The sequence below is a fragment of the Schistocerca gregaria genome, chromosome 2 (genome assembly GCF_023897955.1).
Source record: "Schistocerca gregaria isolate iqSchGreg1 chromosome 2, iqSchGreg1.2, whole genome shotgun sequence".
In the NCBI taxonomy this organism is placed as follows: Eukaryota; Metazoa; Arthropoda; class Insecta; order Orthoptera; family Acrididae; genus Schistocerca; species Schistocerca gregaria.
The window spans coordinates 344,477,396-344,495,130 of NC_064921.1; the positions used below are offsets into that span (position 1 = coordinate 344,477,396).

The following is a 17,735-nucleotide window of genomic DNA, read 5'->3' on the forward strand; positions in this document are numbered from 1 at the left end:
TGTGCAGCCGTGGTCTCCACTTCCTCAAAGAATGCCTTCCAGGATACCTTCTTTGCTTGTCTGATTGCAAGATTGTAACTGACAAGGGCCTCACGATATTTAGCCCATTGTCCTTTATGTCTCACAATATTAAACGGTCCCCGTAAGTGTTTTCTTTGCATTTCCAAATAGTTTTTCCACCACAGCACACTCCTGTTTGTGTTGTTCTTATTGGTTGTGCAGTTGTCCTGATATGAGGTCACTATGACAGAGGTAAAGCCTCTGCTACTTCCTCAAATTCTACTGGATTCCTTATCGAGGTTTTAATTTCCAATAAGCCTAAATCAAAGTCCCTCCCATATGTCTCCAAGTCTGTTTTCATGGAATTCCTGTAGGCCATGGTCTGTCTGATTCCTATTTCAACCTTGAATTTAATGTACATATGGTCCAGTGAGGGTGGCTCCATCACCACATGCCTCTGTTTGACAGAACCAAAAGTTATATGAGTTACTTCTTACCTTCCGTTATTCCTGAATGTAGGTTCATTGCCCCTATTCAGGACCTCTAAGTTGTTAGCTAAAAGAAATTCAAGAAGGTACTCACCTCTACTGTTGGTGTCCTTGCTGCCCCACGCTAGGTTGCGGGCATTGGCATCGCATCCCACCAGCAGTTAGTCACCTTGCCGATGGCAAGTCTCTGCCAATCTCCTCATCTCCAAGGGAGGAGAAGAGCTGTCTTGGTAAGGAAGATATGCCATGGCCAAAACAATTTCCCTCGTGATTCTGTACTCACATTGCTGCAATTTAATGGCTACTAAGTCCCTGGGTCAGAAATCCATCATCGGCATGAAAGAAATTCCATGTCTCACATAGATGCATGTTCTGGAGTTTCTTATATTTCTAGCATAAATCAGCTTACCTCCAGTGCCACCGAGGCCCGATACACCCCCTTTATATAAATAGGGTTCTTGTATCAGGGTCACGTCCACTTCCTGCCTCCCCAGGCAGCGGCTCAGGGCAGCAGAGGCCCCTTTACAGTGCTGCAGATTAATCTGCAGCACCTCCAGCTCGTCTTGCTGCCATCTTTAAAGTCTTTGAGAACGTGCAAGAACCCTAAAATCAGTTTCAGTTCCTGCTGCTGCATCGCCTTCAGGGACTTCTCTCCGACCTCCACCACCAAGGTTCGTCCTTCCGGTGCAACCTTCTGTTTGATCACTTTCCAGCCTTCTGTTGAGACTTTCGGGTCCTGGGCTGCTATTTTCCCAAACAGAATCTTAGGAGAGACACCCTTAAGGATCTTTGATACCCACATTGATATCTTTGCTGTCTTAAGAAGCTCCGATGCCGTCTTAACCAGCAGCTTTGCATCTTCCCATGGGGATATCGTGGGCACCTTTACCTTGAGCCATTACACTGTGTGCACCCCCTCAAAGACAAAGATGAGGGAACCATGATCTAGATAGACCCTCCTGAAGTAGGGTCCTGGGCCAGTGTTCACCTTAATATTTTCAAAGAGGGCTATCTGTACCAGTTCCTCCTGCTGCGAGGTGATGGCCACCAGGGAGAGCCTTCCTGGATAACTGCCATCCTAAAAACCGAGACTGCAGTACTATAGGTCTGTTTCCCTATTTCTTGCCTCAGTTTTTTCTCGCTTATCTAGGGAGGGAGAGTCTTTAATTCCTCCCTTATCCACTTGCTACCAGTCTCTGATTTAGTGGGGGTCTGTGTATCCCCTTCAACCTGAGACAATTTCTTCCTGGGGGTCTTAGGTTCAAGTCCCTTTACTCCCCTCCACTTGTCTTTATGAAGCCATTCTTTCCGTGCCTTTTTCCTCTGTTCCCCAAGTAGTTTCCTGCTATGGGCCCCAGGCAAGCTTTTGTTCTTAATCTGGTCTAGCTTCGCAGTTACAGATCCCACTTCTGGCTCAGGTCTAGACCCAGATTCAGTACTGGGAATGCCTTCCATCGGTTCTGACCCTGATGTTTGGGTATCTGAGGTCTTAATTTGCCCCTTAGTTTGTTTTTCTTTGTTTTCTTTAGTTGTGTCCATATTGGTCCCATGAGATTTGGGTATCTACAAGGTCCACACCACGAATACCCTGCGCGGTATAAGGCTACTTATTTAGGGAAGTCGCCCTGTATCCCTAAGGCTCCAATTGCGACACATCTTCCCATATGCCACGCATCCCTTGGCATGGATCACATCTCACATTGGGTTGTCTGTGTGTCTGTGTATATGCGGATGGATATGTGTGTGTGTGCGCAAGTGTACACCTGTCCTTTTTTCCCCCTAAGGTAAGTCTTTCCGCTCCCGGGATTGGAATGACTCCTTACCCTCTCCCTTAAAACCCACATCCTTTTGTCTTTCCGTCTCCTTCCCTCTTTCCTGAAGAAGCAAGCTAGAAATTCTGTGTGTGTGTTTGTGTGTTTTATTTATTGTGCCTATCTACTGGCACTTTCCCGCTTGGTAAGTCTTGGAATCTTTGTTTTTAATACATAAAATAAGTATTATATATACCACAGCTAAAATTCTAATAACATAGCACATTAGCCAGTCAGGACAATCACAATTACTCAAAATGAATGCAACTTGTCTTAGTAACCACACCATTAATCTTCATTATGTTGTGACCAGTTATTGAAGCAGCACCACCATATCATTTCATACAAGCAAAATTATAGCTACTTGAGAAAGCCTTAAATTACCTAAATAGTTATAGTTTGCTAAAATTTATTTTTTCTGGTGACACAGCAACATTAAAACAAATCCCACATCATTAATGTCGCAACATCTTTTGTTGTCTCCAACTTGCATAGGGGGAAATGAATATCGTAATAATATAAGTGAAACTATAGTTCACATGGAAATATTTAGTTATTCATTTTTCCCATGTACTGTTCAAGAGTAGAATTATAGATAAATAATCTGAAAGTGCTTCTATACACCCTCTATCAAGCACTTAAATTTGAATTGCAGAGTAATCATGTAGATGTAGATATGTATTCTGCTGCATACTTCATGCATGACAAATCTACCAGAATGGTATGAGAGAAAAAGTAAATGGCATTGCTTGCTATGGTGGACTGAGAGAATTTGCTAATTGCAGGAGCAGGGGGTTTCAGAGTGAATTGGTTTGTCAAAACATTTTCCAATCTTGGCTATAATAAAGTATTTATTGTGCTTTGCAAAATATTTATAATAATATGATGTCTTTTTGGAAACTGCTTTCAGACAAGCCAAGATCAGAGTTACAGTAATTACAGATTTTGGAGGTGGGGGGAGTTTTCCTAAGGCCCTTATGATAGGCTTGATTTCAATATATTTATGTGAAAAGTTTTGAGCTTTCAAATGCTGTTAAAAAGTATACCATCCTATTAAAAAGAAAATATGTTTCATTGTCTCAGTTGATACAAGAGTTCAAGAGTATTAAATGTACAAAAAAATTATGTATCCCTCTGCATACTATCAACTGCCTGAAAATGAAGCTGTGAGAAGACCATTTTGTGAAAAATGTGTGTTATCATTCTGTAAGGATCTTAAAGATAAGGAAAATGGCTGAAAGACATTATTTTGGTCTCTCTCTCTCTTACTCAAATTTTCATTTAATTTGATATGTGTACAATGGAATAAATTTATGTAATATGTACTAACAGCAGATGTATTTCTTCTTGTCTAGGTATCACATGTGATGAAGATGACATCAGCAGGGAAGCTTCACCTTGTGAAGAAACTTGTGAAAATGAGGTAGTGGGAGTGACTCAACAAGAATCTGTTGCACCTCGCACAGACTCTCTGGAAAATAGGACAAAAGTGACAGTGGCAACTCAGACTGGCCATGAAGCACCTGACTTCAGCTTCAATATGGATAAAATGACATATGACAAACACTGTTATGAATGTAAAGTTCGATACAGGGATCCAAAGCCTAGAGACCTTGTTATGTATTTACATGCCTGGAAGTACAAGGTGGGTATGAATATAATGAATGTTGGACAAATTATCTTGCTGTTCTTGCTATGTATGAATTTTTTTTAAAAGTGTAAACCCTTGTTAATGCAGAGTATGTGGGAAAAATGTATCTTTTAAGTAGTGCCATGGACTACTAAATATTATTACGAGGTGAGTCTGGAAAGTAAGTACTGTTTGGTTCTACAGTTCCATAGTTCCATACGTTCACACTCATCTCTCTCTGGTTCACTGTCTTTCCACTGATGCCACTACAGCAGGATTGTGTTGTGTTTACATTTGTTAGTGGTCATTCAAAATGCATGAGACACTTTCTGAGCCCACTGACTGTGAAGTTCGTTCTGAAATAATGTTTTTGAACACTAAGAACGTTAAGCCAAGTGAAATTCATTATCAACTTGTAGAGATTTATGGTGAAAATGTAATGACTGATGTAATGGTGTGAAAGTAGGTGAGACAATTCAAAGACAGGTGAATCACTGTTCTTGACAAAACAAAGAGTGGGCTGCCTTCTGTTTTCAACAGTGGTTTGGTTGAGAAAGTGGGAAGAAAATTCTTGGAAACAAATGGTTCACAATAAGAAAGCTTTGGGATGAGTTCCCAAAAATTTCAAGAAACTACCTTGCATGTGACTGTCACAAATCAGTTAAATTTTTGCAAACTGGGTTCTGAAAATTCTTACGGATGTGCACAAAACGAAGTGACTTGGCAGTGCTTTGATGTTCTTTACTTGTTATGGTGAAGAGGGAGATGAATTCTTAAACAGAATTGTGACTGGTTATGAAACTTGGGTTGTCATGTCACTCCAGAATAAAAACAACAGCTGATGGAATGGAGGCATCCAAGATCCCCCAAAAACAAAAGTTCAGGATGACATTGTCAGCACAAAAAAGTCGTGTGCACTTTGCTCCGGGCAGGCAGGGTGTTCTGCTTGTTGAGTTCCTTCCCAGAGATGAAACTATCAATGCAATACCATACTGTGAAACACTGAAAAAACTTTGGTGTGCAGTTCAAAACAAAAGGCTTGGAATGCTCAACCAAAGCATTGTGTTGCTTCGTGACAGTGCATGTCCTCATTCTGCTGGTGTCACTGAAAACCTTATCCAAAAATTTGGTTGGGAGCATTTTGGTCACCTGTTATACAGCCCTGATCTCGAGCTTTCTGACTGTCAGTTGTTCCTGAACTTTGAGCTTGATTTTGGAGAAAGGCACTGTGACAGCGATGATGATGAAAACAATGGTGTTCAACAGGTCTGCCTTCACTGACAGCATCTTTGTATGAAGACGCCATAGAAAAGTTGTTTTGCCACTGTGATAAATGTCTGAACAATGGTGGCAACTATGTAAAAAATAGAGCTTGATATTTCTTGTAACAGTAAATTTTGATTTGGAAAAAAAGTTGAGATTTTCCAGAAAAGCACTTATTTTTCGGATACGCCTCATGAAAGTATTGCAGTATTTGAACAACTTTAAACAAAAATTTTCAGGGTGTACATATGACATAGTGACAGTTCTGAAATTTTGCTAAGTGCTTTGTACTTCCAAGTTATAAAAGATGAAATGTATCTTTCCAAAACTACTTTGATTATTTGAAATTTGTCGCTTACGTCATTGATACAACTGCATGTGTGATACATTGGTGCCACACAGACATATTTGTTAACCTAGAAATGAATAATGAAAAATCTGAAGCATGTACATGGAACTCTCTGGTATTTGCTGCATAGTGTTTTAAATAATAGAAGGAGTAAAGGTAATGACTCACTATATAATCAGGGTGTAGTGGACCACAAATACATAAACAGTTGCCTAACAAAACGTCATACACATGGTTGCATCATCCTGGCACTGCAGTCCATCAGGGATGAAGATATTGGGTGGGTAAGAGAAACAAGGAGGAGAGGACTCAGAGACGGGCGTATACTTTCCCAATCAGCATAGGTAGAAAAAGTTCAGTTTCACTCGACACACAGTGTTGTGGTGACCAATGGATCAAATAGCACTTTTGAGTTATCAGTAATGACTAAGTTCACATAATGAATGGGTTGCTAGAAATATAGTTTACAAGAAAATACGGAAGAGAGGAAACTGTGAAACAAACTATAGTCAGACACTCACCAAGCGGCAGCAGGAGATCACATATACAAAAATATTTTACAGTCTGCAAGCTTTCAGAGCTAGTGGCTCCTTCTTCTGGTGGGATGGTGGAAGGGGAAGGAAGAGGGGTGACGGAAAAGGACAGGTGAGGTTTAGGAAACGGGGTAGAGCTCAGAAAAGGCACCTAGAATCCAGGTTCAGGGGAGACTTACCGGACAGGATGAGAAGGAAAGAATGATTGTTGGGGACTGCACTGGACAAGATTTGAAAACCTGAGAGCTTAAAGGTGGATGATAGGGTATAATAGTCAGACACTGTATCAAATAGTGTAGATGATGATAGGGAAGTGGCCTTGTGTGACCACACACACACACACACACACACACACACACACACACACACACACACACACACACACATTTATGGAGTTATGAGGAACTGCTTTGCAACCACAATGTCTCAGACTCCGTATCAAAACATCGATATTGCAGCTTGGTGGAGGATCCAAATTATTATCAGATATGAGAGGGAGGGTAGGGAAGGGCAGGGGATGGTTGGTAGGGAGTGATGACAAGGGAGTGCGAATGATGTGACATGGATCAACAGACTGTGGCACAAGCAGGAGAAGATGTATGTGACACATTATTACGAAGAAATTGATGGATGGGAGGGCAAGGAGGAAAAGGTAGACAATGGTGTGGTTGTAGATTGAATGTGTGAAATGGGAGGCATGGAGGCAGTAGTGGAGCTGAGGGTGTGGCACAGCAGCTAACAGAGATTGGGGTCAGGAGGACTGTGTTATCAAAGGAAGTATTATAAGCTAGTATTGATATTGCAGGGGGGTTGGGGGGGGGGGGGTGCTGGAAGGATTCAGATGGTACAGGTTATGACGCAGCTATTGCAGTGGAGCATGCTGTTCTTAATTGTATTTTTGGTCACAGTTTCATAGTGACAATTCATCTGGATAGGCAACAGGTTGGTTGTTATACCCACGAGGAAAGCCATGCAAAAGTTAAAACAGTGCTAGTACATGATATTACTACTTTCAAAGATTGTTTTCAGTGGAAAACAAAGGACAGGCCTTGCTCATGGGTGTTTCACAGGGATATGATGCACATAGCAAGGGGTTGTTGATAGACATTGCATAAGGATGAGCCAGCCTAATTCACAGATTGCGTGGCCACACTAGGGGTGGAAATATTTTGCGAGACTGTTCCTCATTTCAAGGCAGGGTCAAAGGTAGTCAAAGCCCTGGCAGGGTATGGGTGGTTGGAGAATCAGGGGCATAGATCAGCAAAGCACAGGTCTGTTTATGGTTTAGATTGTAATGGTAGTTACCCTCTGTGAGAAACTTAAGCATACTGGAGGAGGGGGGGGGAGATTCCCTGTCACTGTGGAAGTGCTGCCCATGGGTGTCTGAAGTGTGTGAGAGAGACCTTTTAGAATGAATGAGATGAGATTCTGTGATTAGTTGGTTCACTTTATTCAGACAAAGGCTTTTATGGGTTCCACTGAAGAGAGGGAGGTCCACATACAGAAAGGATGCATGTTTAGCTGAAGGTGAACAACTGATGCAGATAGGAGAGAATGGGTGCAGATAATGAAGGAAAACATCAGTGAACTGAAACTAGACAAATATTTGAGGATTTTAGGTTGCAAGGAATGTTTCCTGTAAATGACCCATAAGCAAGTGGTCTTATGAGGATTGTAATGCTGTAGATTTATTTGTATGTACTCCACTTAATAATATATTTACTCCTCCACATCATTGTGTGCCGTATGCATTTTCACTTTCCTTCACGAGGCCTGGCTAACCAATGCTGCATCCCTATGTTGTCCACTCCACCCTCTGCTTAATTTTTCTCCACTCAGGCTGAAGAACCATAACATGTTTTTGTCAGTCTGTTATCTCCAAGGAAGTGAGCCTGCTGATTCATTGATGTTCCAACTGTACTGTGATTGGTTACACTTACTATCTCCATTGTCTGTGTTCCAACCAATGTTTTAACATTTTCCGTTTGTGCACTGGTGACAAAATGTTACTAAGGCTTTTTCATTTGACCTGATAGGTTACAATGGCCTTATGTTGCATTATCCACATGTTTTCCTCTATAACATGTGGGTCCTGTCTATTAAGACACTTGTTGCTTTCCATTGGTATTTACAGATAGAAATTTCAAAGAATTCAATAGAGGCTCACAATTCTTAAAAAATACCATAGATTTTTGTTCCATGTAGTCACCAGAGAACTCTCCTAATACACATTAGCTTAGTGGTAACAGTAGACTATTTTGAAAAGATGAGTGAGAAAGTCCTTTGCTGTAATGTCATCTTTGAACTTATTTGAGGCTAGTAAATTTTAAAAGGCTGACTGAATGTGACTTGTCAAAGGTGTACGTGATATTGAAATTATTACCTTATATACAAAAATGATGACAACTTTTGTAGTATTGCAGTAAGTAGATTGACAATTTTAAGTACTTTATGTGACATCCATGACTAATTCCAAAATACATTGAAATGTTACATGCTCATATTCACATTTCTTCTTGTTTGCCTGCTTTTATAGGGCCCTGGATGGTCATATGAAACAGAACTTCCCGACTGGGCAAGAGTGGACTGGACAGAGCCTGATGAATGAACAATCTTTTACCAGCTGCACTAAGCAGGTGTCATGCAGGGTCCAACAACCAACTAAAGAAGATTCAGCTAGCATTTCTTTTCATGTATTTGCCTCAGAGAACATTGCTGAAGTTTTGTAATCAACAATGAAAAATTTATATGGAATGGTGTGATATTTTGAGGAATGTTAATCAGTGGTATCCATGGCTGAATGTGTGAAGTCCATATGAAGACGTGGTTCAAGAACAATAGTTTAGTTTCTTAGAGTGTGTATGGGTGATATTATCTGTCATCAGACAATTCTGTTTATGACAAAAGCATTGACTGGCTATTGGCTGTGTGCAGTGTTCAGAGAGAAAAACTTGAACATCTTTGAAATTCTTTTATTTTATTTTATTTTACTTTTTTAACCAGAGAGGAAAAGTACTATAGCAGAAAATTGTGTGTTGCCAACTACAGGTCATGCTTAAGATGGACTTTAAACAAGTTCTCAATATCCTGAGATTATACATGTTGTAAGCGGATCAGTTTAAGCTACTGAATAAAGACCCATCTATGTAACATACATTTATGTTAATTGAGTAAATGCATCCACTTTTGGATGTATATTGGCATTAACTGAGAAAACAGAGAGCACAGAATGAATAAGTACATTTAGTAAGGTTTGGACATAGTCATAAATTTTAAATCTATCAAATAAATGCATATCAGATGACAATGTGTTCTACACTCTGGTAAGTGTTGTACACATTGGCAGTTTGCACTAGAAACAATCTTTCATAATGGATGTTTGTGTTACAAATTTTATTTACTGGTACATCTTTTAAGACTAAACTGTATTTTTAGTGCAACGGTATTGAGAAAAGTCACTAAGTCATGGTGGATCACAAACCTATAATGCACAAAATTATTGAGTTTCATAATTAAAATATCTGTGTCATATAAAGATATCTAAATATTTGTGTCTCTTTAAATTGTGAATATTTGTAAATGTAACAGTGATGGGATTTAGTTATTGTCTGATTGGCAGAAGTGTGAGAGGATATTTACTGAGTGATGTAGGTAATAAAGCACTAAAAAGACCTATAGTAGGAAGTATTTGAGTCTCATGATTTGGAATTGGAGAATATTGTTAACTTTTCACTAAACAAAATTGTTAAATAGTTCACAATGTAAGTCATATGTGCAGATTTTGTTGTCAGTTGGGCTACAACTACAAACAGAATAATTTTTCTGGACAAGCTATAATTTACATTAAATGATTTTTAATGTTAAAGTTCTGTCCAACATAACCTGCTAATACAGCTTAGTTGTGAGTAATGATACTATCTGCTACCGTCTCATGTACATAACTCATTTTATCCAAGACAAGCTGCTATTGTATTGATCCCTTGCATAGCACATTCCTTGTCACATATATTCAATTGCAACTTTATACACTGTTGTACAATCTGTGATTATAAGGTTACCAGATTTTCAAATACATGTATAAAAATCTCTTTGCATTGCTTGGATTCTGAAGTTTCTTTATTTCATTTAAATCAGATGGACGAATCATTTCGTAAGAAGTGTGAAAGAAACATGAATTATCTCAGCTGTTATTTAAAATCCATCTTCTGCATTTGATGATATGTATAAAAATATCAGAACAATTGTGATAGAACACAGACTTGAGACATCAGAAATAGTATTCCCAGTAGCAGGCTAAAAATGCATATATTATAAGAGCTTCCCCTTTGGCCTTGTTTGTACTTAAAATGTGGTGTTAGGACTACAGACTGTGCCTTGTGAATTTCATTAAATGTTTTTAGAAGAAAAAGAATTTGCTATTAATGAAACAATTAATTTCAACATAGATTTTTACTTTCTTCCTCTGTAAATTGTATCTGTGCTCTCGAAGCTGGTATGCTGTATACACTCTAATTACATTAGAAACTAAGTTGCATAGTGAATCTGATGAAATTATGAGATGGTAGTACATTTTCTTAAAACAATTTACATTCTTGAAAGTGTTACACTGATTTTTCTCCAGCAAAGATGTTTTTTTAAGGAAAGAGAGAGTCAGCACATTTCTCCATGTTCATATTTGTTCAGTGACATCCCGGAAAAGTAAAATTAAACAATTAAAGACTTTATGACAAATTACAACTTTGCTTGGCACCATAAAGCACTGTAAATGGAAAATAAGAATTAAACAGGATAATATTGTTTAAATTTCCATCCAGTCAACCATGTATATGCCACAATGAATGAGCTGGTTGCCCAACTAGTTTAGCTGATTAGGCCTTTAGAATCCTTTTCTTTTACAATGAAATCTAATAAAAGTGGAATGTTAACATCTGATTTATGTTGCCAGTAATATTGACTAGATATATCATTGTATAAAAAAAAACTGCTACATTCTTATGTTGCTTCAAGCAGTTACTGCTTCTTGTTACTGTGTATTTGTAATTGCGCAAATGATGGCATAATCTCTGCTTTTGTTAAATGACTTCAGTATTTTTTATACTAGAAGTGAAGTATGTTTTATTTTAGCTGCTACAAGAATGTACAAAGTAACAAGCATTGTATTGCATACAACATTTATAAAAAAATTAAGCTTCCTTCAATATTTGTAGCATCCCACTCTTTCAGCATATTCCTGTGTTTATGCAAATAGGAGAGATTAGATTATGCTGAACACAATCATCTGTTTATTTAACTTTTGACTTATCAGTTCTTTCTCAAAAGCTCTCGCTGAAGAAGAGTTGGAGAACAAGCATAAAGATTCATTCAAAGTTGTGAAAGATTGTAGTTTCCATTTCCTTGTAATTTTATTGGGTTTGATAAAAATTTCTTATTTTTAAATGGAAATGTCTTTCTGCAAAATGTTTCTCTTTACATTCAACATCAAAACCAGAGTTGATCCGAAACATTTGTAGTTTCACATATTCCCTTTACGATTTGTCCTTATATGGCAAATCATGCTGTTACATTGGAAGTGTTACATGACATTACAGTCATGTCACTAGTATGTTGTTTGGTGATACATTAGTAGCACTTCTGAATGAACTCTGTGGTGGAAATTGTGTCAGTGTGTAAGAAAACTTCTATCTTAAATACCAACAGATACATTTTCTTCATACATAACAAACTTGAAATTATTTTTTCCATAAGTTTCTTCTGAATCATGGCCAATATATGTACAACAACTGCACAGAACTCTATATGTTATCAAGTTACATTTTGTAGCAGCCAAAATAGCATATACATCTGCAGCTGGAGAAAAAATCACACATTTGAATATGAAACCTTCATATAAATATTTTTTCTTGAGACCACAATGTAACAAACTGAAAGAGTTCTATTGTTGCATGATGATATGTGGTATTTTTCAAATGTTGAGAAAATTGTGTTTTGTATTTTAGGATCAAATTTTAATAATGTACGTGATACTGACCTACATTTTACAGTCAGGTGTGCATAAGCATATACTGATATGGGGCTTTATTGAAGATTTTATCATGTTGAGGAAGTGTGATAGTGTCATGCATATTTTTTAGCAACGTTCATTTACACCTATACTTTCCAACACATCATAGTTGCACTTTATCTTTGAATCACAGCCAGGGTATTATAGTGCCACAAACAATCACAGGATGTGAGAGTTGAAATTATATTTCAGTAAATGAAATTTAGAAAGTGATGCATTTTATTTCCCATTCTGTAACTGGTGTAATCTGCTCTACCTAAAAGTCTCTCTTACTAAAGTAAGCAAATGTGTTTGTAACACATTAGTTTTGTATTTTAATTACTGTGAATGTATATTTATGAAAGCCTCATATTCTTCATAAAAGTAAAATAATGCTTCATGTATGACAACAGAAATAATAGTGTAGTACTATATATGAATTATACAAAGAAATGATAATTTTTGATACCAAAGTAGTTCAGATTTTTGCTTTTGCATTCGCATTTGTACCATATTATAAGAAAAAATAACAGTGATAAAACATTTTATAAGGCTGTTTAATGAGATATGAATAATCTGTCATTGTCTCTGAGAGAATTCTAACTGACAGTTTTCACTTGTGCTTGTTTAGCATCTTGTTTTTCCTCTGCACAGTAGTCTCTCCAATCTATCACTCCAGCAATCCCTCCTATTAAGACAATCAAGTTAAAACAACACATTCTCAACGAAACAGAATAAAAGGAGTATGCAACTACATTCCTATCAGCTTACTGTCACAAAGTGCTTTGTAATGCATTGGAAGTATTGGAGTTAACACTGAATGACAAATTAAGTGAAGGTTTGTATTTGTAAACATAACATGCACATGTTTTGTTACATGAAGTCCCAATTTAAATTATGTCCATCTTGAAAATCATGTATTATAGACAACCAGTTGTTACAATACTTGGTATCATTTGTTTTGTGTGGCGTAGTTATATTTTTTTGTTGTCAGTTGCTAGTATTAGTTTATTTCATATGTTTGTGTAGCTCATTACATCCAGGCCTTCATTTAATTATAACTGAGCATCAAGATTTAGTAAGATGAGTATCTCCAAATAAAATTTAATTGTGAACTTACAGCTGAAGAAAAAAAGTCAATATATAAGTTAGTTATGTGTGATCAAATTTATGTGATGTATTAAATAATAAAAGACTTAAGTAACTGGTGAATTTAAAGTGATGTAATGGTACTATTATTTAAAGAATGCGTATCTGTTATGTAATTTAAGATCTGCATTGTGTTCTAAATCAGGTCAGCTTCCTTGAACAAACTACCAATACTTACACACAGTGCCAGTATGTATTAGCATTCCTGAAATCTGGTTTGTGTTTGCAACAGGGTATGTGATTATTTCTTAGTGTTATTTTCCAAGCATAAACAGTGTACAAATTGAAAAAAGACCTTCAGTTGTTATTTCAGTTGACCAATAAAGCAAACTATATTTCATATTGTGTTGGAATCATTTCAAGCATGTAATGTACTTGCAATACTGCCAGCGTGTCAAATTTCAATTGCCCATCAGAGCCTTTCCTTCTATATGTACTGTTTTTCTTCTACTTGAAGTAGATACTTCACAATGCTGAAACTAAAGAAAAACCAATATTTTAAAGACCTATGTAGATATGAAGAAAGCTTGTTTAAAATAAAAGAAAAACCCTCTTCCAACAGATAAGCATGAGAATGTTTAAAAGCAGTAATGTTAGGAGAGTAATAGTAGTAGTACAGGGTGGGTATAATTAAAAATTTCACTTCTTGAGTCAGTGCAGATGGATAACTTTTTACTGTATGGCTACTGAAAATAAGAACGATGTTCAGACTGTGTGCTGCAAGATTTGCCTTGTTAGTAGTGTCAGTGTGATGACTTGCCATTAGGCACCAGTACTGGTACAGCAACATAGGGTTGAAACAACCGCATCAGTATGCATTACAGTTGCAAACAGTCAACATAGGTCTGGACAAGGTGGGCAAGGCTTTACTTGTAAAAACTGTTTTATCGAAACAACAGCAACAGTGCAGCTGCTCTTAACAAATATTGAGACATTAAAGGAGTGTGGAAAGGTCCTATTTCTGCATTGTGGTTGCAAAACATAATTTGGAAGCTTGAATTAACTGGTGATTCATTATTTCTTAAGCAATTCAATATTTCTCTTTCCCATATCCTTACAAATGTTTCCAAAATTCCTCATTGTCCTACAATCACTCATTTTTCATGAAAGCCACCTCACATAGTGAAAATTTAATTATAATTTATTTATCCATGAATCATACTTTATAATGTTGATCGACATGTCATGTTTGTACTGCTTTAAACAAAATATTTTATTTGTTTACAAAGCAACTATAAATACAGTAACACAGGGGAGAAAGTTAAAGTGACGAAATGACTATTTTTACACATGTGTGTGAGTTGCTTTTGTGTGAGTGTCATCTATTTTTGACGAAGGCCTTGCTGGCAAAAAGCTTTATTTGTGACAGTCTTTTTGTTGTGCCTATCTGTGACTCATCATCTCAGCTATATGGTGAGTGGCAACTTTCCTTTTCATAATATTGTTACATAATCTGTAGATTATATAAATCTATACTTAATGAAACAGAACTGTTTTCCCTCCTTATGCTGAAATGGGCACCGTATGTTTCCTCCATGTTCAGTGTTAATTTATTAAACTCTGCCCAATCGTATATCCTCGAGGGTTTCATTTCTTTCTATAATAATGGTTCTGGTGTTTTATCAGTGACCATGATGTTTGTGTCCAAAGAGACTTTCTCTATACTGGCTGTAAAGTAACTGATATAGCTGAAGTATAGGATTGGTCCTGATATACTAGCCCAAGGAACACCTATGTTTATACTTAGCTTACACAAAAATTGTTTTACTAAAAATTTATTATCAGCAAAAATGTGAACTATATCTCCTGCATCCTGTTTTCCGGAGTAAGACTGGAACCACTTTTGCTATTCCTTTTACACCTAGTACTTCTATCTTGTTTGTTAGTATTTTATGGTCAGCAGTTGTAGAAGCCCTGTACAAGAATAAGAATGGGCCTACAAGACAGCCACCCTTGTCAAGAACTTCAAGTACAACTTTTGTGAACTCTGTAATAGCTGATATTTCAAAACCAGACTTTGCTTTACTAAGAAGATTGTATTCATTTATTTAACTCAGTAGGCTGTCTTTATTAACTTATTCTATTATTTATGAGAATGCAGACAGCAGTGAAACTAGACTGTAGTTTTCAATACTCTCTGCATTACATTCTCCAGAAAGAACGAAACTCGTGTGTGCTTTAAGTACCCTGGCAGTATAGCAGAACTAAATGACTCATTTATTATGTTTGTTAATGGGGTTTGTATGCTGTCTGCGCACACTTTCAGACCAGAGGCTGAAATCTCATCTGTGTATTCTGACTTCTTATATCTTAATTTGTGTATTGTATTTCTGTCTTCAACCTCTGTTGTGGAGAACACCACAGTGTGCTTTCTGTGTAAGTAATTGTAGGTACTACATTTGCTAAAGGACTCATTTATCATGACACGAAGGAACCACAGAAATTGGCTATGAGTGGGCATTGATTGAAAGCAATGGGGAAACTTGAAAATTTGTGTCAGACAGGGATTTGAAACTGGGGTCTCCTGTGTATTATGAAGATGTTTTGACCACTAAGCCATCCAGACACAGCAGTCATCGCAACTGCACGGACTACCCCAGCACATCTCCCCTCAGAAGAAATTCTCAACTTACCCACATGTTACTAATGTAGTGCATATTGGCACAGTAGAGTGCTGCTTGTGGAAGCATACACATACGAGGTGCAGAGTGGGTAGGGCCACTAGGTGCAGTTGGGAGATTAGACAGAGGGCAGGAGGGGGGTGGGGGTGGAGGAGGGTAGTGGAAAAGGAGAGAAGTAAAAAGAATGTGGGAGCATTGGAGGAATAAAGGCCTGTGTAGTGCTGGAATGGGAGCAGGGAAAGGACTAGATGGGCAAGGACAATGACTAACGATGGTTGAAGCCAGGAGAGGTATGGGAACATTGGATATATCGCAGGGCGAGTTCCTACCTTTGCAATTCAGAAAAGTGATTCTGGCCAGTCTGTGAAGCAGTCATTGAAATGAAGAATGTTGTGTTGGACGGTGTGCTCAGCAACATGGTAGTCCAGCTGTTTCTTGGCCGCAGTTTATCGGTGGCCCGTGACAGACAACTTGTTTGTCATGTCCGTGAAAAATGCGGCACAGCGGTGGCAGCTTAGCTTGTAGATCACATGACTGGTTTCACAGGTAGCCGTGCCTTTGATGGGATTGGTGATGCTTGTGACTGGGCTGGAATAGGTGGTGGTGGGAGGATGTGTGGGACAGGTACTGTGTCTAGGTCTGTTACAGAGATAAGAACGATGAGGCAAGGGGTTGGGAGCATGGGTTGTGTAGGAATGGACGAAGATATTTTGTAGGTTTGGTGGACAGGGGAATACCACTGAAAGGGACAGGAAGGGTAGTGAGTAGAATGTCCCTCGTTTCAGGCTACTACAAGAGGTAGTGGAAACAACCGCGGAAAATGTTATTCATTTGCTCCAGTCCTGGGTGGTATTGGGTCACAAGGGGAATGCTCCTGTGTGGCTGGACAGTGGAACTTTGGGAGGTGGTGGGTGACTGGAGATATAAGGCATGGGAGATCTGTTTTTGCAAAAGGTTTGGAGGGCAATTACAGTCTGTGAAAGCCTCAGTGAGACACTCAGTATATTTCAAGAGGGACTGTTCATAACTACAGATGCAACAGCCACAGGTGACTAGGCTGTGTGGAGGTACTGCTGGTGGTTGGTAGGTTTGATATGGATGGAGGTACTGATGTAGCCATCTTTGAAGGAATGTGGCTTCTTGGATTGAGTAGGACCAGGTGAAAGGAATGGGGCAGGAAGTGTTGAGGTTGTGGAGGAATTTGGGTAGGGAGTACTCAGCCCCAATCCAGATCACGAAGACGTCATCAGTGAATCTGAACCAGGTGAGGAGGTTGGGATTCTGGATGTTTAGGAAGGATTCCTCTAAGTGACCCTAGAATAGGTTGGTGTAAAATGGTGCCAAGCAGGTGCCTTTAGCCATACTCCAGATCTTTTTGTAGGTAATGCCTTCAAAGAAGAAGTAATTGTGGGTGAGGAGTAGTTGGTCACAATACCTAGGAAGAAGGTTGTAGGTTTGGAATCTATCAGCCATTGGGAAGCCTAGTATTCATTAGTGGTAAGGCCAAGGGTATTAGGGATATTAGTTAAAAGGAGGTGACATCATTAGGGACAAGCAGGACACCGTGTGGTAAAGGAACAGTAATTGTGGAGAGACAGTGGAGCAAATGGTTGTTATCTTTTATGTAGGAGGGTACGTTGTGGGTAATAGGCTGAAGGCATTTGTTGATGAGAGCAGAGATTCTTTCATTGGGGCCACAGTAACTGGTCACAATGGGGCATCTTGGATGACTGGATTTATGGACTTTAGGAAGTGTGTAGAAGACAGGAGTGCAGGGAGTGGTAGGCCTGAAGGGAGATTTGAACTATGGGAGAGGTTCTGGGATAGACCTAAGGAATTGAGGAGAGACTG

At 38.3% G+C, this 17,735-nt stretch overlaps 1 protein-coding gene across 3 annotated transcripts in view; it reads left to right on the forward strand.

The window, feature by feature from the left end:
* The window catches only part of LOC126337020 (pseudouridylate synthase RPUSD2-like), a 1,306,240-nt gene extending 1,292,637 nt beyond the window's left edge, over positions 1-13,603 (forward strand). For all 3 annotated transcript variants that reach the window (XM_050001287.1, XM_050001289.1, XM_050001290.1), the window contains exons 10-11: positions 3,655-3,944; positions 8,611-13,603. In XM_050001287.1, the coding sequence (XP_049857244.1) occupies positions 3,655-3,944; positions 8,611-8,682 (362 nt within the window). In that variant the 3' untranslated portion in view covers positions 8,683-13,603. The remainder of the gene's footprint in view (positions 1-3,654; positions 3,945-8,610) is intronic.
* The last annotated feature ends 4,132 nt before the right edge of the window (positions 13,604-17,735 follow it).